Source organism: Terrapene carolina, unplaced genomic scaffold, assembly GCF_002925995.2.
Source record: "Terrapene carolina triunguis isolate 2854851 unplaced genomic scaffold, T_m_triunguis-2.0 Scaffold171, whole genome shotgun sequence".
In the NCBI taxonomy this organism is placed as follows: Eukaryota; Metazoa; Chordata; order Testudines; family Emydidae; genus Terrapene; species Terrapene triunguis.
In genome coordinates this window covers 204,428-230,371 of record NW_020664522.1, presented here as the reverse complement: position 1 = coordinate 230,371, position 25,944 = coordinate 204,428, and the positions used below count along the sequence as shown (strand labels likewise).

Below are 25,944 nucleotides of genomic sequence, written 5' to 3'. Positions count from 1 at the left end.
TGATCAGGAAAAAGGCTTAAATCTATCAGTATTATTCTTTGTATTACAGCAGCTCTCAAAGGACCTGATCTGTATTAGGGGCTCATTGTATTGGGTGCTGGGCATGGAAAAGGTTATAATGTAATTTAAGATGGGCAGCAACAAGAGGGCTTATCAAAGAGTAGGAAGTAAAGGAGGAAGGAAAGATGAGGGTAGTAGTGATATGATAAGTGTATCTAATAAAGGGCAAGACAGAAATTACAGCTGAACTGGAGGAGACAGCTCCTATTTACCCTTTTTCCTACTTCAAGAACAAGGGGGTATCCAATGAAATTGAAAAGTAACACATTTATTGATAAGGATTTCTCTTTTTATATGATGCACGCTTAGTGTGAGGAACTCTCTGCTACAATGTATCATGAAGGCAAGAGTTTAGCATGATTCCAAGAGACAGGACACTGATTGGATAAGAACATCCCCAGTCACATTAGGTGGGATAAAGAAAATGTATAAGAGAACTAAATTTTCATGTTTCAGGGCATAACTCAAAGGTGTTAGGAGGAAACTATAACTCTGGACAAGTTAATCGAGAATTGTCTATTCTCTAGGGGCTCCTGCATCATTCTCTGAAGCAGCCTGTACTGCCCAGCGACGGACATAAGATTTTGGGCTGGATGGACCATGGGTGTGATATGGCATGGTCATTCCTATGAGCAGTCATGTATAACTAATTAAATGCAACTAACTGGATTCCACGGATGCAGTAGCTCAGTTGCAGATGCCACCCACCCCACCCCACCTCCAAAATGCAGCTGCACCAGTTGCTCTGTAGAAACTCAACACTAGCTTGTTAAATAGGAGAGGAACATCTGACTGCGCCCGGCGGTGGGAGCCCCAGAATAACCATGCATCCTATGGGGAAGGCTCTTGAAATTGAGCAGAAGCCAAGGATGAGGCTGCAGTGCAGAGAGCAACTGCAGGGACTTTGTACTCAATAGTCAGCCAATTGTTCAAAGGAGGAAACAATGCAACAAGGTGGCAATATCTGGCAATTGCAATGCTTCCTGATTTGGGGTGGGAAATTCCCTGCTCCGGGGACCTAAGAGGAGAATGCAGAGTGAAACATCAGCACTGGAGCTCTGTATTGAAATGTGCCTGTTACTCACACAGAGTGAAATTCATCCCTATGCGCCACACTGGTACCAAGTAAACCCTCATAACGGAGTTTAACCTTAAGTAGTGCAAACACCGAACTAGTCACAGTGGTACGTAAGCCCTAGAAGTGAATTTCACCCACAACAATTAACCATGGAGGGTTGACCTCCATCCTTGGTGTAACTCTGTCGAGTCCAGTGAGATACAGAAGGGATTAATTGAACCTGGGCGTATTGTTTAATCTTTTACATCCCTTGTGTCTGTTGAAAATTTCAAAAAATGCTCTTAACGTAATTTTAATCTTGGTGAAGGAATCAAACTGACATCCCTGGAGACCAACCAGTGCTCTCTTCCTAAAGCATCCGGTGCTGTGGGATCTAAGTATCATGTACACCACGAGTCCAAATTCTCTCAGAAAACAGGGCTATGCCCTGCCCTCATTTAAGCTACTATCCTGAATGTCATGTCACCATGGTGATGGTCACCTAAGCAGCTACGGCCAGGTCATTCTACAGCTCCAAGGGCGTAAATTTGGGCTCATCCTGTAATACTCTATGTCATCACAGCACAGGCACCGCACAGCACTCAGCAGTGTCATCTTCCCCACACACTGCCCCACCAGAGAACTTTGCCCAGAGCTGGAGAGACCTCTTCTAGGGACTGTCACATACTCATTCTAACTGTGGCCCTTCTGCTACAATTGTCAGGTAGTGTCAGTTCTGATGGTGATTTACTCCACTAGGGAACCAGTCAGAGACACTGCCCCATGCGCACAAGCTTATTTCACAGAAAGAAGTCATGCTGGAAAGTCCCATGTTTGCCCCACCCCGATGGCTGTTCTCCTTGCAGCCTCGTGCGGTTCTGCATGGGAAACACAGTATCGGATCTGATATCTAGCTGTACCAGCAAAGTCCCATCAAGTGCCTGCAACCCCCCAAACAGCCAGGCACCTCTGCCAATGCACCTTATCTCCGTTTTGTGGGATTCCCTGGAATTCCAGTCTTCGGGCTCCAACTGTCCCTCAGTCCTGAATTACATGTATTATTACACCCCTGGCCCCACAAAAGGAGCTACACACCCCTCAAAAAATCCCTGGTTAGCATCAAATAAATGCATCTATATGTTACAAAAAACAGACCACCACAAAACCCTGCTAGGAAAAGCAAAGAACTGGAGGCAACAAATTTGCCTTTGCATCACAGCTTGTCTTTTGCTGAGTGACAACCTCCGTTTCTCACTGCGCTCCCCCTTTTGTCAGGGGACACAGGTAATCAAAACGCCTTGCTCCAGTGAGATTATGCCAACTCAGAATCCTTGTCCATTGGGTCAGATTTCTTCTTTCACCTTCTGCCGGGATTCAGCAGCTGCATGGGAGGGACAACTGGGTTTTATCCGCAGGCTGGGCTTTAATAGGAGTGTACAATCTCAGGCATTCACTCCCAGCCCCACTGGCTCTCAGCTGAACATTGCAAGTGTCTGCACATGCTTGTACAAGGTACCCATTCATACCATGGGAATGAGTCACCCGATGGAGTGCTGGATAACCAAAGGCTGGGCGCCACATTAATGGGAGGCTGAAAGGGACAGAAAAGGAGAGGAACACTCCTAAACAAAAGGTTTCTTTCTTTTGTTGAAGCCCGGTTATGTAATACCTCTGACATCATGGTGCTGTGAGGCTGCTGCATTGGGGAAAGAAAACAACCAATTAACTGGAAAGTTTCTCTTTCCTTCATCTATTTTCTACATACAGGGTATTTTCTGCACTGATGTCAAAGGCATTCCAGTGCAGCTGGCACATATCACAAGGCCTCAGCTCACCATATTATCTTAAAGAGCCCTCCCACTTTTTAGCAAACAGGTTTTATCAAAGCCTATATAGAGTGAAGGTTACTACAGCTACCACTTGTGCACTCAGCTAGCCTGTGCTAAAACATCTTGTTGTTATTGTTAGCCCTGCCTGGTTGTTTCGTTTACCAGTTACATCTTACCTATTTAGACTATGTTGTCTGGGGCAGGAACTGTCTCTTACTCTGTACGTACAGCACCTTGTACAATGGGGCACCAGCCTAGCTGTAGCCTCTGGACACAGATGTAATCTAAATAATAATAGCAAAATGCTTTCCACCAATTCTCTTTTCCAGTGTATGTAAATATTCAAGAGAGGCATATGTATGTGGGAAAAACAAGGGCTATCTTTTATATTCAGCTCTTCTATCCTACATAAGAATGGCCATACTGGGTCAGACCAGAGGTCCATCTAGCCCAGTATCCTGTCTTCCGACAGTGGCCAATGCCAGGTGCCCCAGAGGGAATGGAACAGAATAGGTAATCATCAAGTAATCCATCCCCTGTCACCCATTCCCAGCTTCTGGCAAACAGAAGCTAGGGACACCATCCCTGCCCATCATGGCTAATACCCATTCATGGACCTATCCTCCATTAACTTATTTAGTTCTTTTTTGAACCCTGTTATAGTCTTGGCCTTCACAACATCCTCTGGCAAAGAGTTCCACGGGTTGACTGTGCGTCGTGTGAAGAAATATTTCTTTTTGTTTGTTTTAAACCTGCTGCCTCTTAATTTCATTTGGTGACCCCTGACAGGCTCCTGCTTTTATCATGTGCACTATGTTTGTCTCCACGTGATTGTTAAGACCCACGATCGCTTGTAATGAGCTGTGTACACAACAGTGACATATACATTATGTAACTGAGAATCAGTTACGTTTCTCCCTGCTTTATGCTATCCCAGCAGTGTAAAGCATAATGAAAGTTGGCTTAACAGCCATTTCCTTGGTAAAGGGGGAATCCTAGGTGGCAACCCTACACCTTTGCAGTCCATAGGATAGGGACATCTCAGGGTATGTTGGGTGTGCAACCTGAACATCCCTGTGCCCTGATTGAATGTTAGAATGGCTACAGAATCTGAGCTCCAGTTAGAGTAGGCCTTGGGATTGCTCTAGCCTATGCTAGGGATCAGACGGTTCCTTGGCCTGCTGCACCATCGGGGTGGGGGGGAGGACCTGAAACTCAGTCAGGGTGAACTATAACAAGCCAGATTTTGTGACATCACAGCTCATCACTGCGGGCCTGATCCTGCAGCTCTTGCTCACGGAAGTGTCTCTCACTGATGTCAACAGGCTGCAGGCCTGGAACCCACGGAAGCAACTGTGGCGTCACAAGTGCTTGGATCACTGTGGCATCCCTGAGTGAATCTGGCTGGCTGCGAAAGAGAAAAATGCTCTAGACACACAAATATCTTGGTAATCAGCAATGAGAAACAAAACACAGAGGAAAGCCTTGAACTGGGAGTGAAAACTAACCAGTATATAAAAGCAGCTAGAATATACCTTCCTGGATCAAACCCTCCCCCCCCGCCCCATATATCCCCACCCCCCCGTCTGAAATTATTCTTGCAACTTGCTTTAAAGAGCCTCTGGGTTTGGAAAATTACAGGACACTCCCCATCGCAGCATACCTCGCTATATACATGGCCCTTTGGTACAGAGAGAAATTGGAACAGACTGGCACAGATGCCTTTCTCTTTGTTGTGAAGATGTTGGGATTACTGGCTGAGCTCAGAGCTGGCAGGAGCCTCCAGCCAGACCAACTCAGCCCTGCCCAGCACAAAATATTTCTTTTGTGGATTACTTAGTATCAACTAAGCCAGCGGAGAGGAGAGACAATAGATCTGTCACAGGCAGAGCGGGAAAGAAAAGACAGAGAACAACCTTTTGTTTCCATGAGACAATTATTAGTTTTCTGTGTCAGAATAACAAAGAAAACCCACCAGATTTTCATCTGTAACTTGGGAGGGGGGGAGGGGTGAAAGAGAGACAAAGGGAGATGAATAGAGCTCTTTAGCACAGTGAATAATTATGCTAGTACCAAAACAAACTGCTAAGGGCCAGGGGCCAAATACCACCCCTCAAGAACCAAATGAACGAGCCACTAACAAGAGCTCCTGAGAGCTCGTCATAGGCCTTTTAGGGGCATTTTCCACCACCTTGTATTTTCAGTTCATACCCACACCCCACAAAGTGGGATCACAGACAGAGGGTACGTACTGTTCATCATGGCTCCTTTCCCTATCCCCGCCCCAGTCTCCACTCCACTCGGACAAAGGGGATGGGACATTCAGGCCAACAGCAGTTTGCAAAACTGAAGGAACGGTTAAGGCCCGAGTGGAAGCGTCCTCTTTTGTTACTATGAAATGACAATTAATGGCCCCTTGCTTTCAGTCACTACACTCACCACTGCAGATGGGCTGCTTGATGAACTACTGCCACAGTGGTTTGAGCATTGGCCTGCTAAACCCAGGGTTGTGAGTTCAATTCTTGAGGGGGCCACTTAGGGATCTGGGGCAAAATCAGTATTTGGTCCTGCTAGTGAAGGCAGGGGGCTGGACTCGATGACCTTTCAAGGTCCCTTCCAGCTCTATGAGATAGGTATATCTTCTGGACCGCAAAGGAGATTTGAGAGCGAGCGAGTGAGAATTAGGGCAAGTCTACATTTAAAACACTGCATCGGCGCAGCTGGGCCGCTGTGGTGCTTTAATGAAGAAGCTCTATGTCAATGGGAGAAAACTCTCCCGTCTAATCCACCTCCCCGAGAGGCAGTAGCTATATTGACAGGAGAAGTTCTCCTGCCGACGTAGTGCTGTCTACATGGAGGGTTTGATCGGTATAACTACGTCACTCCAGGGTGTGAATTTTTCACACCGCTATAGGTCTGCAGTATAGCCCAGACCTGAGATTTATTAGGGCTAGTCAAAAATGTCAAGTGATTTTTTGTTTGTTTTTTTTGACAAAAAAAAAAAAAAAAATTAGGGCTGTATGTGTGTGAAAATTTTTGTGCTGTTCGAAATTTTGCAATGCTCAAGAAACCAATCAAAAGAAATGTTTTGCTTTGAATCAAGTGGAATCACAATTACTTATTTTTTGGTTTTAAATGCCCCACCCTGTCTTCTCTTCCAAATTTATTCCCATTTTTTCCCTACCAGCCTGAACATTTCCTTTGCTTGGAAATGTTTTGACATGCTCAGATGAAAAGTACCGTATATTTATTATTTAGCACCTTTGGAAACATACAGAAACCAATACATTCTCTGAGTGGGACAGAAAGAAAGGAAAGTCTCCTCTGTACTAGAGACCATCCATCCCAAACAGGAGAGCGGGCCAGTCAGGGAGTCACCGGTACGTCTCTCCAGGTCCAGAGGAACAGAGATGCAGCTCTCTCCTCACACACACACACGATGTTTGGTGCCCAGCACTGTCCTAGGACAAATAGGAAACCTACCACTCTCAGCAGGTTCCGCCGCTCTTTGAAGGTGGCGCAGCACCCGAGGATCCCGGTAATCATGACGACGATCCCCGCCACCACCAGGATGTAGGCGGTCGCCATGTACGTGTTGGAGGACAGGAGACTGATGTAGTCACTCTTCTCGGCCAGAGTCCAGATACCCACCGCCATCACCGCCCCACCTGCCAGCTTAATAAAGAGAGGCAAGCAGGTGAGATGCATCTGAGGTGGGCACTTCCTCCTTTTCAGGAGTGGTATCCCCTGCTGGGCCACAGGGATCAGATTTCAGCTTGCTGACAGAGGGGCTGATCCAAAACCTACTCAAGTCCAGGGAAAGACTCCCACTGATTTCAATGGGCTTTGATCAGGCTTTAAATGAAGCCGATTCTTCCTCTCTCCCCACTCTCTCAAGGGCCCTGGGAGGTTCCAGGGAGTCAAGGCACAGTATTCCAGCTGGAAGGGGATGACAGCTGGCTGGGGGTTTGCCCATGCTGGGCGGGGAACTTTGTAACTGGAGTTCTAAGTTTCCAACCTTAACCAGTCTCTTGGCTCTCACGATTGCTTGAGTGCTGCCTACATGCCAGGGAATGGAGAAGAAGAGAGGGAGGGGATGCTTTGCTTTGCAGCCTTGCTGGCTGATCCAGGAGTGATACTGACTGCTTCGAAACAACAGCTGTGTCTACCCCCCCTCCAGGACAGAACCACTGGGGGGCAAGGCTATAAAAGGTGGGAACCCTGGTTAGCTAAACTCCAGTGAGAATGAACATTAGCACAGGAATGCCCCCGCAGTCGAGGCACACTGGATGAGCCAACTTCTCTCCTTCAGGCTCCCCTTCCTCTTTATGGGCCTTGTGTTCCCTAGAGGTTTTTACCTGGTTGCCAATTCACTGAGGCAGTTCATAATTCATTCCTCTGTAAAGGCTAGTCAGGACCCTCCACAATCATTTCTTCTAGCCCACGGATGTCTATGGCTGACAATAGGCTGATCCCTTGGCCATCAATTAACTTGAGGTAAAAACTCTAGTGTAGACATAACCGCAGCGACTACCCCCATAATCCCAGCCTAGCCATCTTCATTCCACTGCCAGCCTGTGCTATGCCACGGGGCAGAACGAGAGAGGAACTGAAGGATGTCCTTTGTCTATGGGCTGCCCTGGAGTATCTGATGCCTTAAGAATTGTGCCCTGGGTCACCCTCCCCTGAAGTGGGCAAAACAGCACTTTTTCAGACCGCTCACTGCTGTCGATATGTGATCATTTCAGGGCCTACTCCTGGTCAGTCAGGTTATAGTCCTTCCGCCCAATGTTGGCAGCTTGGGTCTAGTTAGATACCTGGGGTGAAATCCGGGACTCACTGAAGTCAAGGAGCATTTTTGCCATTGTCTTCGGTGGGGCCAGGATTTCACCCATGCTATCCATCCCACCCCCCTGGCCATTGAAACAACAGATGTAGCCCTCAACGAGGGATGTGGTGAGGCACACAAATGCGGTGAGGGAGCTGGCACATTACCCAGAAGAAGAAGTTAAAGATGAAGAGCAGGTATTTGAGGCAGATAGTGCCGCACGTCTCCTTCTTCTCCGTGTACTCACGCATCTTCCCGGCTCAGCAGGTCTCTGAAATGTGATACAAGAAGAAAAGCCTGTTAGTTTTCCCATCTCCCCCCAGGGAGGCATCACTGCTCTCCTCTTGCAAACAGCAACCACTCCTCAAAGCCTGTGCGGAGGTGCCCAACCGAGGAACCCCAGCATGGTGACTGATGAGACTCCAGAAAGAGCTGTAAAATGAAAACTCCTGCATCCCGATTGCATTCTATCGCTCCTGACAGAATCAGAGAGAGGCTGTGTAATCATCTCATCTTATTATGTTATCCCCCATCCATTCCTCCTTACGTTTGTTAGGCACACTTCTTATGGCTCATCTGCAATTGGACTGGACTGTCTTTGGGGCAGGGACCAGGCTACCCATGTTTGACAGCGCCTAGCACAATGGGACCCTGATCCTGACTGGGGCACTGTATTGCCTACTGTAATAGCAATCCCAAACATCACAGTAAAGAAACATCTCAGGAAGAAAATGGACACATCGCTCCTCCCCCCTTTTCATTTGCTTTCCTATTTGAACAAAGGAAATGTAAGTCCCATGCCTGTTCAAAACTACACCCTCTATCCAGATCAAACAGGAATCACTCCATAAGAATGTCAGGGAATGGAGAGGAATTTTGTGGACATGAAGGAGAAAGCGCTATACAAGTGTGATTCACCCTCAGGATAAGAATCCTCCCATCCTAGACAGTGTCCAGATGACTCAGTCCCTTCCTGGGAATTCTTCCTTACATTCAACAATCATCTCCAGCAGGAACTATTGTACCAGCCACTTCCCCTTCTGCCTGAGACTAAATCCTTTATGTCAACACTTCTCTTAGGGATCACCAGACTGGATCAGACCCCTGGCCCATTCACTCCAATATACCGGCTCCAACAGTAGGCAGCACCAGCTGCTTCAGAGGAAGGAGCAAGAAATCCTGCAGTTCGCAATTATGGGATATCTGCCCCCTAGAAAAGTTCCCTCCTAACCTCTGTAATTTAATAGAGGTTGCCTTAAACCCTTAAGCAGGAAAGTTTATATCCCTTCCAAACTCCTGCCTATTATAACTCTGGACTTGTTAGCCAAACAAATATCTAATCCTTCTTTGGAATCCTGCGAAGCATTTGGCCCAAGAAATATCCTGTTGCAATGGGTTCCAATGGCTAATTGTTAAGGCTGCAAGCCTGTCACGGAGGTCACGGATTCTGGTGACTTTCCGAGACCTCTGTGACTTCTGCAGTGGCCGGTGCAGCTGGCCAGGGGGCCGCTTGAGCAGCTCGGGGCAGTGTTGGGCCACCGTGACACCCCCCCCCCCCAACAGCAGCAAGAGTTTGGGTGCGGGAGGGGACTCAGGGCTGGGGCAGGGGCACGGGAAGGGGTGACGGCTCCGGGCGGTGCTTACCTCGGGGAGCTGCCGGAAGCGGCAACATGTCCCTTGGCTCCTAGGTGGAGGGACTGGGGGCTCTGCGCACTGCCTCCACCCGCAACCGCGGCCAATAGGAGCTGCAGAGCCGGCACTCAGGGCAGAGGCAGGGCACGGAACTCCCGACTGCCCCTGTGCCTAGGAGCTGAGGGACATGCTCCTGCTTCTGGGGAGCCACACAGAGCCAGGCAGGGAGCCTGCCAGCCCTGCCAACCCCCACCCCCCAGCACCAGCAGGGGTCACAGGTCGCCCCGCCCGCAAGAGTGCCCATGGTGCCCCTGGGCTGCCTTCCCCCCCAGAGGGCCCAAGATTTAGTCAGGGGTATAGTACAAGTCATGGACAGGTCATGGGCCATGATTTTTTTTTTTTTACTGACCGTGACCTGTCCATGAGTTTTACTAAAAACACCCGTGACTAAAACATAGCCTTACTAATTGTATGTTATCCCTTTCCAACTCTGGGCCAGCTTCATCATCTATAGGAGAAGTAAGGCCCTAAGCCCTTTCCAAGAGCCAGCTCTGGCTCCCAAGGTCAATTTTAACAAGTACCAGGAGGGAGAAGCACATGCAAATTGGTTTCATATGCTCTGCTGGTCATTGCACCCCCCCGAGCAACGCAGTTATATTGACCTAACCCCTGGTGTAGACAGTGCTGTGTCGACAGGAGGGTTTCTCCTGCCTCTCATGGCGGTGGATTGACTATGCTGATGGAAGGAGCTCTATCAGCGTAGTTGTGTGTTCACTAAAGCACTACAGCGGTGCAGCTATCGCGCGGTACATGTAGACAAGCTCTTAGGAAAGACAGGCCAGCCCACTGCAGGGAGAAATTTCTCTTTGCTTTTCTCTGGTCAGCAAACATCCAGGATAGGCCAATGCGTTAGGAGCCAGCAAATCAGACCCACAGGAATGCAGCAATGGGTATGTGCCCATCCTCAAAGCTGATCTGCCCCTGCCTGTCCTGATTTCACAAGAAAACATTTTCCCCTAAAAGAGGATCTGACACCATAGTTGGCAAGAGAAAGTCACTTCATATGGGAGGGGAGTGGCAGCAGGCTAGGATTGAGATGTAATAGCACGGGGGGAGGATGGAGGGGGAGAGAGGGGGAGAAACTAGAAAAGACGGTTACTTACCTTCTGTAACTGTTGTTCTTCGAGATGTGTTGTTCACGTCCATTCCACATTAGGTGTGCGCGCGCCGCGTGCACGAATCGTAGGAAACTTTTTCCCTCAGCGGCTCCCGTCGGGCCCACAGGGTCCCCCTTCCCGCCAGAGCGGCGCCCCGCCCTCGCGTATATATATCCCTGCCGGCCCGACCCTCCCTCAGTTCCTTCTTGCCGGTGACTCCGACAGAGGGGAAGGAGGGTGGGAAGTGGAATGGACGTGAACAACACATCTCGAAGAACAACAGTTACAGAAGGTAAGTAACCGTCTTTTCTTCTTCGAGTGCTTGTTCACGTCCATTCCACATTAGGTGACTCGCAAGCTTACCGTTGGAGGAGGGTAGGAGTCAAGGAATAATTGATTGCAGCACCGCCTTGCCGACCACTGCATCATCTCTAGTCTGATGGTGGATCGCGTAGTGGGCTGTGAAGGTATGCACCGACGACCAGGTGGCTGCCTTGCAGATCTCCTGGAGCGGGACCTGTGCCAAGAAGGCCGTCGAGGACGCCTGGGCTCTAGTGGAGTGAGCCCTGATCTGAGGAGCAGGCGTGTTGGCGAGCTCGTAGCACGTACGTATGCAGTGCACTATCCACGCCGACAGGCGTTGCGTCGAAATCGGTTGGCCCTTCATGCGCTCCGCAATGGCCACGAACAGCTGAGATGACTTACGGAAAGGCCTGGTACGGACCAGATAAAAAGCCAATGCCCGCCGAACATCCAGGGTGTGCAGGCTGCGATGGCTCGGGTCCGTATGGGGCTTAGGGAAGAATACCGGTAAACAAATGTCCTGCCCCATGTGAAAATTCGTAACCACCTTCGGGAGGAATTTAGGGTGAGGCCTAAGCTGCACCTTGTCTTTGTAAAAGATGGTATAAGGGGGCTCCGAGGTGAGGGCCCTCAACTCGGACACCCTCCTAGCCGAGGTAATGGCCACGAGGAACGCGACCTTCCATGAAAGGTGCGTGAGGGAGCAAGAGGCCAGGGGTTCAAAGGGCGGCCCGATAAGTTTAGTGAGGACCAGATTGAGGTTCCACGGGGGTATAGGAGGGCGCGAGTAGGGGAACACCCGCTCCAGACCCTTGAGGAAACGGACCACCGTGGGGTTGGAGAACACGGATCTGCCCGATTCCCCAGGGTGGAACGCCGAAATGGCGGCCAGATGCACCTTAATAGAAGCGGGGGCGAGGCCTTGACGCTTGAGGTGCAGCAAGTAGTCGAGGATCAGAGGTATCGAGGCCTGTAAAGGCTGCGAGTGGTGGGGCGCACACCACAAGGAGAAGCGCTTCCACTTAGCCAGGTAGGCTGCCCTCGTGGAGGGTTTCCTACTACCAAGTAGGATTTGCTGAACCTCGTGTGAACACCTGTGCTCCACCCCACTTAGCCAGAGAGTAGCCATGCCGTGAGATGTAGCGATGACAGGTTCGGGTGGAGTAGGTGACCCCGATCCTGAGTGATGAGGTCGTGATGTAGGGGAAGGGCCATCGGAGAGGTCACGGAGAGTTCCACCAGAGTTGTGAACCAGTGTTGGCGTGGCCACGCCGGGGCGATTAGGATGACTGTCGCCCTGTCCCTGCGGACCTTCAGGAGGACCTTGTGAATGAGTGGGAATGGGGGAAAGGCGTACTTCAGGCTCCCGCCCCATGGGATAGCAAAGGCGTCTGCCACTGAGCCTGGGCTGTGACCCTGAAACGAGCAGAATTGCGGGCACTGACTGTTGTCTTTGCTGGCAAATAAATCTACCTGGGGAAACCCCCACCTCAGGAAAATGGAACGGAGGACGTCCCGTCTCAGCCGCCACTCGTGCCTGAGGTAGGACCGGCTGAGACAGTCCGCCAGCCCGTTCTGGACCCCGGGGAGATACGCCGCCCGAAGTTGTACTGAATGGGCTATGCAGAAGTCCCAGAGGAGGAGAGCCTCGCGGCAGAGGGGAGAGGACCGGGACCCGCCCTGCTTGTTTATGTAAAACATCGCGGTAGTGTTGTCTGTCAGAACTGACACGCTGTGTCCTTTTATGGTGGCGTGAAAGGTCTGGCAGGCGAGGCGAACCGCTCTCAGCTCCTTCAGGTTGATGTGGAGCAGCCGTTCCTCCCTGGACCACAAGCCCTGAGTGCGCTGGTCCCCTAGGTGCGCACCCCAACACAGATCCGATGCGTCTGTTACTAGCGTCAGAGTCGGTTGTGGGGCGGTGAATGGGACCCCTGCGCGAACCTGCTGCTGGTTGAGCCACCAACTGAGGGCATCCGATACCCGAGCCGGGACCGTGACGACCATGTCCAAGGGGTCCCTGTTGGGGCGATATACCTGAGCCAACCACAGCTGCAGCGGTCGGAGCCGGAGACGGGCGAGCTCGACTACGTGCGTGCACGCTGCCATGTGCCCCAGGAGTTGTAGGCAACATCTGGCTGTGGTCGTAGGGAATCGCTGAACGGAGGTTACGGCCTCCTTGATAGCCAGGAATCGGGATACACTTGCCCGTGCCTCTACCGAGTCCAGGACTGCCCCTATGAAGTCCAGTCTCTGTGTGGGGATTAGTGATGACTTGGGCACATTGACCAACAGCCCGAGTTCCCGGAATACTTGCAACGCCAGTGTCACATGGGCGCGGACCTCTGCCTCCGACCGGCCCGCTAGGAGCCAATCGTCCAGGTACGGGTAGACGCGCATCCGTCTTTTTCGAAGAAAGGCGGCTACCACCGACATGCATTTCGTGAAGACACGTGGGGCTGTTGCAAGGCCGAAGGGCAAGACCGTGAACTGGAAATGGCGCTGTTGGACAGTGAAGCGCAGGAAACGCCGATGAGCTCGGCGAATGGCAATGTGAAAATAGTCGTCTTTCATATCGAGGGCAGCGTACCAATCCCCCGGATCCAGGGAAGGGATGATGGTACCAAGGGAGACCATACGGAACCGTGGCTTCTGCAAGTACTTGTTCAGCTTGCGAAGATCCAGGATAGGACGGAGGCCCCCTTTTGCTTTGGGAATGAGGAAGTATCTGGAATAGAACCCTCTTCCTCTGAAGTCCAGAGGAACCTCCTCCACCGCCCCCGCCTCGAGGAGGGTCTGTACCTCCTGTATGAGGAGTTGCTCGTGAGAGGGGTCCCTGAAGAGGGACGGGGGTGGTGGGTGGGAGGGAGGGGGCGAGGAGAACTGGAGGGTGTAACCTGATTCCACCGTGCGCAGGACCCAGCGGTCTGATGTTATATGAGACCAGGCACGGGAAAAATGGGACAGGCGGTCCCTGAAACCCAGGGGTGGATCCGGAGAAGAGATGGGTACGCTGTCCTCGATCGCAGCTTCAAAATCCTTGTTTATTTCCCGGCTGCGTCTTGTTTTGGCCCTGGTTTTGGCCTTGGTTAGGCGTATTGTTGCGCCTACGTCTATTGTCCCTGCCCCGTCTACGGTATGGTTCCTGTCGAGGGCGAGGATGATACTGCCTCTGTGGAGGTTGGGGCTTGAACGGCTTCCTCTGTGTCACAGGGGTGTGCATCCCCAAGGACTTAAGGGTAGCCCGAGAGTCCTTGAGGCTGTGTAGCCTGGCGTCAGTCTGCTCTGAGAATAGATCCGTACCCTCGAACGGCAAGTCTTGGAGGGTATTTTGCACCTCCGGGGGAAGGCCCGAGGATTGCAGCCATGCAGAACGTCTCATCACTACGCCTGACGCAATTGTTCTAGCGGCTGCGTCGGCAGAGTCAAGTGAGGCCTGTAACGACGTTTTGGCCACCGCCTTCCCCTCGTCCACGAGCGCCGCGAACTCAGGTTGTGATCCCTGAGGCAAGGCCTCTTTGAACTTGGACACAGAAGCCCATGAGTTAAAGTTATGTCTATTTAGGATCGCTTGCTGATTTGCTATCCGCAATTGGAGGCCCCCGGACGAATAGACCTTCCTGCCAAATAGGTCTAGTCGTTTTGCCTCCTTGGCCTTGGGTGCCGGGGCCTGTTGGCCATGCCTTTCCCGTTCGTTAACCGCCGAGACGACCAGCGAACATGGGGTCGGGTGGGAGAAGAGAAAGTCAAACCCTTTGGACGGGGAAAAGTACTTCCGTTCTACGCCTTTTGCGGTTGGCGCAGAGGAGGCTGGCGTTTGCCATACGGTCTTATAGTTTGCCTGGACCGTTTTTATGAGCGGGAGCGCGATCCTGGAGGGACCCTCTGGGCTCAGAATGTCCACCATCGGATCCTCCTGCTCAACTGTCTCCTCTGCTTGTAGACCCAAATTGAGGGCCACCCGGCGGAGCAAGTCCTGGTGTGCCCGGTGGTCAATAGGGGGAGGGCCGGATACTGTCGTGCCCGCCACGGCCTCGTCCGGCGAGGAGGAGGAGGTCATGGCTTTCTGAGCTTCCTCGTCCTCCTGTAGCTCCTCCTCAGCGGGGCGTCCCTCCGGGGTGCGCCCCCTGTCCCGAGTCAGGGACGGTGCCGAGCTCGGTGCCGAGTCTGCCCTCTCTGCATCCGGTGGTCTGGAGACCGTGGCCTCCGCACGGGAGGTAGGGCGGCACCGTGGGGAGCGGGACCGGTCTCCTGAGGGACCCGACCTCGAAGTCCTAGATGGAGGGCCTTGCTGATGATAGGCCCACGGTGTCCAGAATGGCCACTGCCCAGGATGGTTCCAATGCGGTTGCCAAGAGGCCTCGTGTTCTCTAGCGGCATGCCCTCTGCGGCCATATCTGGAAAGACCCGAGCCCTCTTCCGACGCTAGGGACGGTGACCTAGAGGGCCATGGCGGTGCCGTGGGGCGGTGCCGGTCCGGTGTCGGGGAGCGGTGCCGTCTGGACCGGGACCGTGAGTATCGGCGTGCCGATCTGGACCTGGAACGGTACCGTTGACCACGGGACCGGGAACGGCTGCGGGAGGGTGGTCTTGGGAGTCTCGCCATCGAAGCGTCCCGGCGCCTGCTCGAGCCGGGTTGCTGAGGCGGTGCCACGCTCGCATCGGGCCCTGACTGTTTCGCGGCCCGTTGTGCGGCGGGAAGCCGGGAGTCCACCGAGGCGGAGCTCGACCGGGACCGGCGCCGTGAACGGTGCCGAGATGGCGACCGCGACGGGCGCATCATCGCCGGTTTGCCCTTGGGTGGCAGCCGCGGCGGAATGTCTGTAGCGCGGAGTGTGCTTTCGGAGGACAATTCGATGAGGTCCTTCGCCGCCTCAAATGTGTCCGGGGTGGAGGGCTGTTCCAACAGTTCCTCCAGCCCATCCTCCGCACTCGACGCGCTCGTCCCGGGGCTCGACGGGCCCTTCGGCGCCGGAGCCACTGGTGCCGGGACCTGTACCGGGGCCGTCACGGCCTTGGCCGCACTTGCGGGCTTCGTCGGTGCCGCCTTCTTATGAGGGGAGCGCCCCCGGGCCTTAGGCTGGCCCTTTGACTTGGCCGGCGAAGAAGATCGGTGCCGGGCGTGTTCCCGTCTTGGCGGTGCCGTGGGCTTAGTCTGCGCCGCTGGTGTCGGGTCGCGGACCGATGCCGGGGCACTCCGCACCGAAGCGGACGGTGCCGCGGAAGAGGAGGGCTGTAACGCCGCCTCCATGAGGAGCTGTCTAAGGCGAAATTCCCTCTCTTTCTTGGTTCTGGGCTTGAAGGCCTTACAAATTTTACAGCGCTCCTTCTGGTGAGCTTCCCCGAGGCAACGGAGACACGACTCGTGCGGGTCGCTCACTGGCATAGGCCTGCGGCACGCGGCACACGCCTTAAAGCCTTGGGCGTGCGGCATGCCCTGCCGCCCAGGGCCGGTGCCGGGGTTGACCAAACCCCTATCACCAAGAGATTTTGGTCCTTAGAAGAACTAAACGACTACTTAACACTAAAACTCTTAACTGTATTATGAACTGCTAACTACTGCTAATGGCTATGCTAAGGGACACTCTCAGGCGAGAGACAGAGTTGTTCCAACGTCGCCACGGGCGGTAAGAAGGAACTGAGGGAGGGTCGGGCCGGCAGGGATATATATACGCGAGGGCGGGGCGCCGCTCTGGCGGGAAGGGGGACCCTGTGGGCCCGACGGGAGCCGCTGAGGGAAAAAGTTTCCGACGATTCGTGCACGCGGCGCGCGCACACCTAATGTGGAATGGACGTGAACAAGCACTCGAAGAAGAACTAGTTGAGTAAGAGATGAAGAGGAGTCAAAGCTGAAGTGAACTGGACGAGCTGCGTAAGGGGATGCAGGAATGAAATAGCGGGGTGGGGGGCGACCGCCTACGGTTTGGTGCAGGCAGATCTATGTGAGAGGGAAGCTTGCTGAGCAATTATCCCAGCTATTCTTGGATCAAGCTACCAGTGATTTACTTCCACCAGCACTACATTTCCCCTACACTCCCCCCAAAATCCAAGCCGCTATTACAACGACGTGTAGCGAGGAGGAGCCTTTTGTTTCTTTGTCCTCATCAGCATCCTACCCCCAGTGAAGTGCCTCCAGGAAGGTAGGGGTGTGTGTGTCTGTGTGTGTGTGTCTGTCTGTCTCAATTCCCTCTGAAGCCAAGGCCTATGCTGAGCACTCAATGGAAACGGTACCAGGGAATTGCTCTCTGCTTGCCACATATCGGGAGCAAGAGATTCCTGAGAGGCGCAGCAGGGTGTCCTCACCCCATACAGCATTTTACAGTGTATCCTTATAACGTATGTACAGCAACTAATAAAGGGGGGGGGGGAGGCAAACCTTTCCCCTCCCTTCCCAAGAACCAGTTGGATGCCCCAGGATGGGGTATCACTGGAAGAGATAAGCTCGAGTAGGAGACTGGGTGTGACCCTAAGAGCCCCTCAATGCTCACTGGCAAAGGCCCCACTATAAGGTAAATCGTCTCAGGCCTGACACACTCATTACTCCTGTCAAGGCTCCTTCACCACTCTGAACTTTAGGGTACAGATGTGGGGGCCTGCATGAAAACTTCTAAGCTTAACTACCAGCTTAGATCTGGTCCGCTGCAACCACTCCCAATGTGCTAATTCCCTTCCCTGGGTAGCCTTGAGAGACTCTTTGCCAATTCCCTGGTGAATACAGATCCAAACCCCTCGGATCTTAAGACAAGGAGAAATTAACCATCCCCCCTCCCTTCTCCCACCAACTCCTGGTGGATCAAGATCCAACCCCCTTGGATCTAAAAACAAGGAAAAATCAATCAGGTTCTTAAAAAGAAGGCTTTTAATTAAAGAAAAAGGTAAAAATCATCTCTGTAAAATCAGGATGGAAAATAACTTTACAGGGTAATCAAACTTAAAGAGCCCACAGGACCCCCCTCTAGCCTCAGGTTCAAAATTACAGCAAACAGAGGTAAACACCCTAGCAAAAGGTACATTTACAAGTTGAGAAAACAAAGATAAAACTAACACGCCTTGCCTGGCTGTTTACTTACAAGTTTGAAATATGAGAGACTTGTTCAGAAAGATTTGGAGAGCCTGGATTGATGTCTGGTCCCTCTCAGTTCCAAGAGCGAACTCCCACCAAAACAAAGAGCACAAACAAAAGCCTTCCCCCCACCAAGATTTGAAAGTATCTTGTCCCCTTATTGGTCCTTTGGGTCAGGTGTCAGCCAGGTTACCTGAGCTTCTTAACCCTTTACAGGTAAAAGGATTTTGGAGTCTCTGGCCAGGAGGGATTTTATAGTATTGTACACAGGAGGGCTGTTGCCCTTCCCTTTATAGTTATGACAACTCCCAACACCGTGTGATGATATAATATTAAAAGGTGTCTGCGTAAGATATCACATGTAAACTGGTAACACACTGGTCCCAAAAATCACTGTGTGATGTATGTAGAGGTTGTATATAAAGAATGGTGTGTGTGTGCTAGAAACACATTCTTCAAATGTGGTTTGGAGGCAGTGTATACAGCAAGTCTGCCCTAGCCAAAGGAATGGGGATTTCACTGTCTGACTGGCTTGAGACTGGCTTAAAGGCAGAGACCAATGAAAGTACATTTACTTAGAAGGTAAACAAAGCAATCAAGTGGAGGAGGAAACAGTTTAGTGAGCAAAGTCTGCATGCCCAAGAAGTCTTCCTGGCTCTCGAGACAAAGACAATGAACAATAGAAAATATAAAGGGAACAAAAAGACATTCTAGTTATCCAACAGCAGCCTCTGAGCCTGTGAATGGTGGATCTTCCTGGCCTGAAGAGCAGGAGCTGCTGGTAACTTGCTGTAAGTGACAAACCGTTTTAAGCAAAGGTATAACTTCTAAGGAATTACATTTTAGGCTCTAGAAAAGATGTTATTTTTGTAACCCTTTTTTCTCTCTTTTATTCTTGCCTGGTATCAATTAAATCTCTGTTCTTTATTAATAAACTTATTCTTAGTTTTACTGTAAGCTATCTTAGTGCTGTTATATTAAATATAGAGAGACTCCTTAGCTAACCTAGCAGACTGGTGTGTACACCGTCTCTTTCAGGGCAGCAAACGTAATAATTTCTGAGTATCTAGTGAGAGGGACTGGAAACTACAGATAGAAGTCTCTGAGGAACTCAGTTACTGGGGTGCACTGACTGCTATCTGCAAAGCAAGGTTAAGACTGGCAGAGTCTCAAGGAGCTTGTGGATGAAGAGGACAGACTGGTGTGGCAGGGAGCTGACACAGTCTAATCCCCCACAAAGCACACACTGGCTAAGGCAGAGGAGTAACACAGTGGCTTATGGTTCTGGGCTGCCCTGAGGAGAGCATCACTTGAAGACGGGTGTTGTGGTTTAGTAGCTATTGCACTGGACTGGGAATCAGGAGACCATAGTTCTATTCCTGGTTTTGCCACGGTCCTGCTGTGACACCTTGGGCAAGTCATGCTAAATGTCTCTGTTTCCCTCTCAGCATTTGCCTGTCTTGTCTATTTAGATTGTAAACTCTTACTCTGTGTGTGTGTATGTGTGTGTATGTGTATGTATATACTAAGCCTAGCACAATGGGGCCCTGAGTTTCACTGGGGCCTCTAGGTGTTACTGTAACACCAATAATTAATAATGAGATCTGGATAGGAGACTTTGACTTTTGTCATTATTGAATATTGGCAAGTTATCACTGTGAGCCAGATCCTCAGTGGGTGTAAATCAGTATAGCTCCCTTGGCTGATTGGCACCTGCTGAGGATCTGCTGTGTATCTTGAACAATGTGCCCACGTCCCCTGAGCTCCATGGGTTCAGATTTTCACTTCACCCAATCTAACTAGATGACCGCACTTTTCCATCAAAAAAAAAAAAAAAAAGGGCTCTTTGATGGCATCTTCACTGCCAAACAGCAAAAGGTACAACCTGTTACTGGGTTGCCTTTTTAGTATTTCACTCTCCCTGCCCTGGGCCCGATCCCCTGCTGATTGACACCTCCCAAGGGTCCCATGTATTTAAAGTGGGAGATGTCAGACTTGCCAGAATCTTGTTGTGCATTGAGCGGGGCAGGGGTGGGGAGGAAGTGGACATTCAACTTAGGCTCTAGTCAACCCTGGGTGAGACAGGGTCACCACATACCCTCTACACCAAAACCTCTGCCACTGCTCAAGGCCTCCTGGGAATTTCCCTCTCACACACACAGATGTTTCTATCAAGCCTCAGGTAAGGACTTTTCAGAGGATCTTGCAGAACTAAGCTCAACTGTTCTGATAAAAGAAGCAGTAAAAGCACACAAGAGGTCCTCCTCTCTGTTTATTTTCAAAGAACAGGCAGAGAACAGCTGCAGGTTTATGCAGCACAATGATTCATGGAAGGGTGGTAGCCAATGAATCACAGAGCAATCACTGCTGTCTTTCGTTTGATCTATCCCTCCTAGCCAGTACAGGCTGCTCCTGCATGCTTGGTGACTAGCCAAGGAAACTATTCATGGAAACACGTGGTTGTTTCTGGACCTTCCCTTTTGTGTGTAATGCATTTTATTTTCCTTGTATCACACAGAGTAGACTAGCTCTCTGCGAGAGGCTATTCCAGACTGCCGTGTAGGGAGCAACACCCGTCTTCAGGGAAATAGACAAAGGAAAGATATATCTGAATTGAACCTCTTGCCCAATCAACTAAGAAGCTGATCCTGAGTGGTGGTGAGCATCCATGCCTTCCATGATGTTTAAGTGCATCATCGCTGGGAAAGCCCTGGAGCGATGTGGAGCATTAAAATGATCCTTTGGGGCCTGGTTTTCAATAGAGTTTGGCATGCTGGGTGCTGAGCTCCTCCGACAATATGGCTGTAAGTAACACAGTGGGAGCAGAGCACTTTTGAAAATAACCCCAACTGTGGCACTTGAAAATCCAGCCCTAAACATGGTACTGTAGCATCCGTTACCCTGTGCTGAGGTATCTGCATCTCAAGGTCTAGTTATGGGGTCCCACGCCTCAGCCCACTGGATTTTGTTAGCTGATCTATGTATGTGCACATGCCAAAGCTATGAAAACACATGCACCCACATTCAAATAGGTTATAGGCACTTGTTTAGTCATACACACACAAAGTGGCTCAATGCATCTGCCTCTACTTGCCCAGTAACAGGAGTCAATTAGACAGCAAAGAAAGAAAGCCGGTCCTGAAGACTTTTCTGCATAACCTGCCCTGAAGCTATGTCTAATGGATGGGGAGGTAAGGCACTGTTTCTTAACCTAAGTAAATTAAATAACTCCCAGGCCATAAAAGGCAACACTTAATAGCAACTAGGAGGAGATTAGTGTCCAGGGTGAGCCCAATGATGTGTCTTTATTGTCTCCCCAGTTAATACAAGTCAGACAGAAAATAAGAGTAATTAGCTGTTCAACCTTTTGGTGGCACCCATGGCCATAGTAGCTAAGTGCTGGACAGATCCAGTGTAGCTGTACTGTAAGGACTTCATAGCCCATCTTCACCCACATACGTAATGCACAAGATAGGAGTGTCTAGTCCTCAGGTGAGACTAAATTCTAGTTCTGGTTTTGCCAACCACTTGCTGTGCTTGGATAAATCACTGAAGGCCTAATTTTCAGAGAGGTTGAAGGGCAATTACAGGTGCTCAGCACTTCTGAAAATCCAGCCCTTAACCTCTCTGTGCCAAATGAAAATCCCACTAGCACTCCCTTGATCTACCAGCTAGGATTTATTTTAAAAAATGGATCCTGCTGCTTATCACCTCTGCCCTTGGGTGCCTTATGGCACAGAAAACAGCTATGAACCATTAAATACAGCCTTCCTGCCAGCTGCTTGTGAAGTGCTCTGCAATGCATAAATGCTAAATGCTATTATCTGCCTAAAGCAGACTTTCAAGGGGGAACAAAAACATGGCTACCACTGACCTCTCAGAGTGAGTAAAAGTTGGAGCACAAATGAGACCTCTCAGTTCTCCACAGGGACGTCTTCCTCTTTCACCTGCTCTCGTCTTCAATGGGATACAGGAAAGAGAACAACTGAAAAAGAAGGAAGACAGCCCTCAGCAAAAAATTATTCCCTTTCCCTATATTAAAAAACTAATAGCTTGTCTTTCCATCAAACCTTCATTCTGTAACATCAGAGCGTCTGCTCACAAAGCAAGCTACACACGTGTGTGTTGGGAGGAGGAAAGAGGGAGGCCCCTGTTGCAGCTCTGGGAGATATGATGGTAGGCCTCTAGTGCTGGAAGCTGCCAGACAGGGGCAGCCAGTCATTGGGTTTATAGTCACATGTCTGTAATATCATGTAAACCCAGCTATTGTTTCTGTCAAGGCTGCCTAAACCACAGCACAGGTGCACTCTGGCAACACAAAGGAGCCTAAAAAGGGGTGGAAATGGCTCCCTGAGAAAGCCCATGGAGAATATGCCCTGCACAGGAAGACACCCCACCCAGTGTAGAGCTGGCATAAGGACTCCAAGCCAGCTCTGCTGCCAGCCCCTGGCATACGGGGCATGTCAGGATTGGGCCAGGGGTATGGAGTGGGCGGAAGTGGGCAAGCAGGAGTGGGAAGGGGGCACATGGCCAGAGCACACAGCTCTACAGTTATTCACCAATTGCCAGAGCTCATAAGGAGCTCCAGAAAGCAACACAGATAGAACAGTTCTGAGGCGGACACCTGGAGCCAGGAAGGGCCCCTGGCTGCTCCAAAACATGCGGAGCGCAACGGTGGTTTAAAGTAACCTTTTCACAACTCCAGCTCTGGAGTCTTCACTATGAAACCCTACGGGACTTTCGCTGTGAAGTCAAATGGGTAGCCAGCTCCAACTTTTCTTTTTCTTTTCTTTTTTTGGAAGGGGAGGAAATGAGGAGGAGTTTAGACAACTTGCCTGTTCTCCAGAAAGAGCACTGCATGGGGAGACTTGAAGTCTCCATGGGCTGCATCTTTACAGAAAGACTAAGAATGGCTACTATGAATTACAGCCCAAATCAGGCTCTCGATAAGTTGCGTTTGGCAAGGCTTGGGAATCCTTCGTCACAAACTGCAGGACATGAAAGGCGAACAGGAGGCAGAAATTCACCTAAAGCCACTTATTTATATTGCAGACCAGGACCCCACCGTGCTAGACGCCGTCCAAAACAGAATAAAAAAATCCCCATCCTCCCATGATCAGTCTCCCTCTCTCAAAAGCTAATATTAATGTATCCTCCCAGTGAGAATGCTACAGTTTCTTCCCCCCACCCCACCCCATCCCATGCCCTGCCTTGCCCTTTAGCTGCTTGTGGAGATACAGCTGGGGAACTGGAATTCCTACTTGTAAGCAGTTGGCACACATCCCCCTCAAACAAAAATCCTGCCTGGGGTTCTGGGAGTTAAAGGAGAGCAGAAGTATAGTGTTAACGGCCAAGTTGACTTGTCTCTACTCCCACTGCTTTCCTTCCCCACCCCAGAATAGAACACCGTTTATTTCTGTTGTCTTTAAAGTCACACTCTTAGCTGCAGAACAACAGGAAACAAGTGAGTCTGAGATTTTTCTCAAAATGCCGGGCAATGCAGAAACACTGAGGATTCCACATGCAAGAGTTTTTCCTCTCTCCTGAAATCTCTGCCCCTGCTGGCAATGCTGCTGGGGGTGAGGATGGGGCTTTGGCATTGATTTATCTCCTGCAAAGGTGGTGTGTGCAACGGGTTGGATCACAGAAACCGCCTGGGAGCTGCCACCTGATGTGCCCAGACTACTTCTACCCCTGTTTTCCCTGCCAGCTCAGGACTCCAGCACCCTGTCTTGCTGAGCCAGACACTCCCGTCTGCTCCAACACAGACCCAGGGTCTGAATTACTTGCCCCAAAGCTGCAGGTTTACCTGAAAGCAACTAACAGAAGTGTTCCTGTCTTTAACACTTAGATGCCCAAATCCCAATGGGGTCTAAACCCAAATAAATCCGTTTTACCCTGTATAAAGCTTCATACAGGGTAAACTCCTAAATTGTTCGCCCTCTATAACACCAATAGAGAGATATGCACAGTTCTTTGCTCCCCCAGGTATTAATACATACTCTGAGTTAATTAATAAGTAAAAAGTGATTTTATTAAATACAGAAAGTAGGATTTAAGTGGTTCCAAATAGTAACAGATAGAACAAAGTAAGTCACCGAGCAAAATAAAATAAAATGCGCAAATCTATGTCTAATCAAACTGAATACAGATATTCTCACCCTCAGAGATACTTCAGTAATTTTTTTCCTCAGACTGGACACCCTCCAGGCCTGGGCACAATTCTTTCCCCTGGTACAGTTCTTGTTCCAGCTCAGGTGGTAGCTAGGGGATTCTTCATGATGGCTCCTTCCCTTTTGTTCTGTTCCACCCCTTTATATATCTTTTGTATAAGGCGGGAATCCTTTGTCCCTCTCTGGGTTCCCATCCCGTCCTTCTCAATGGAAAGACACCAGGTTAAAGATGGATTCCAGTTCAGATGACATGATCACATGTCACTGCAAGACTTTATTGCCCACTTGCCAGCACACACATATACAGGAAGACTAACAGGTAAACACAGCCATCTGCAGACAATGGTCCTGGTTAATGGGAGTCATCAAGATTCCAAACCACCATTAAATGGCCCACACTTTGCATAATTACAATAGGCCCTCAGAGTTATATTTCAGATTTCTAGTTTCAGATACAAGAGTGGTACATTTATACAAATAGGATAATCACACGCAGTAGATTATAAGCTTTGTAATGATACCTTACAAGAGACCTTTTGCATGAAGCATATCCCAGTTACATTATATTCACTCATTAGCATATTTTTATAAAACCATATAGACTGCAATGTCACAGTGTGATCCAGCAGCTTGAGCACAGGATCAGGACCCCCAGCATTCTACTCCTGGCTGTGACATTAACTCACTTTGTAGCTTGGGGCAAGTCACTTCACTTCTTGGTCTTCATTAATACTGACTAACCTGCCTTGCTGGGATGTTATAAGGATTGGTGTTTGCTACACACCTGGAAGAAAGGGTTAAGTATTACCAAAAGGCCAAAACCCAATTTTTACTGAAGCAGATGCCCCTTGAAGTTATTAGGAGTTTGAATAGGGCCCACAGGAAGTACAAGGGATAAACTGGTCTGCAGGAAATACAAGGGATAAACTCTCATGTACTTCCAACATCCCTTATTCTTCTTCCTCCTCCCCCTCCCTGCCTAAAAAAAACAAAACAACAACAAAAACAAACCAACCCTGGAAGGAGCAGAGTTAACTTCCTGGCAGCGAAGAGTCTATTTGACCATACAGCATGTACAGCGGCCCAGCTGCCCTGCTGAAGCGCTTGTGGTGGAGACAATCTAAGCTGACGGGAGACCCGTCGGCTTAGTAACTGCTGCCTCTGCAAGAGGTGGTAGCTATGTTGGTGGGAGAACCGACCTGGCACTATCCACATCAGTGCTTAGGTCGGTATAACTTGCGTTGCTCAGGGGGTGTGAATTATTCACACCCCCTGAGCAACATGAGTTGGACTGAAGTAAATCGGTAATATAGACAAAGTCTTAGATCATGGAACAGTCTCCCAAGAGAAGTGAGAGCAGCCCCAACATTTGAGACACTCGCAAGTCGCCTGGAAAAAGCACTGGAATATAAACGAAGCTAGAAAATAACCCTGCATTGTCAGGGAGCTGGACTGGGTGAGCTAGAAGGGACCTTCCTATCTCTACTGTCTGTGTTCCTAGGTGAGCCATTTAAAAACAAATGGGCAACATTACCAATGTTAAAAAAAAATAATGAAAGGTTGCCAAACTTCTCCAGACGCTCTCTACACCAGCTGACTGACGCTGAGTGACAGAGCACCACTGCCTGCTTTCTCCGCCTCCCTGATGTACAGCTGCCGACCTCAATGCCCAGCACTCCAGACAAGGGCTCTGATTTCCTAGGACCAGCCTTTCGGTCTAGCTCAGCGAGATTCAGAGTCATTGCACGTATACACAGGTCTCCACCAGATCTTTCCCCTGCCTGTCTGCACTCCTGGCAGCACTCACTAGCTCGAATAGCTCACGGACTCTTAACTGAGGCTCAG

At 50.3% G+C, this 25,944-nt stretch overlaps 1 protein-coding gene across 1 annotated transcript in view; it reads right to left on the bottom strand.

Annotated features, from left to right (window-relative positions):
• Positions 1–25,944, bottom strand: part of CD151 (CD151 molecule (Raph blood group)) — a 55,923-nt gene that overhangs the window by 12,673 nt on the left and 17,306 nt on the right. The window contains exons 2-4 of the mRNA XM_026653920.2: positions 21,801–21,911; positions 7,942–8,045; positions 6,430–6,621 (exon numbers count right to left, since the gene is read on the bottom strand). Of these exons, the coding sequence (XP_026509705.1) occupies positions 6,430–6,621; positions 7,942–8,025 (276 nt within the window). The 5' untranslated portion in view covers positions 8,026–8,045; positions 21,801–21,911. The remainder of the gene's footprint in view (positions 1–6,429; positions 6,622–7,941; positions 8,046–21,800; positions 21,912–25,944) is intronic.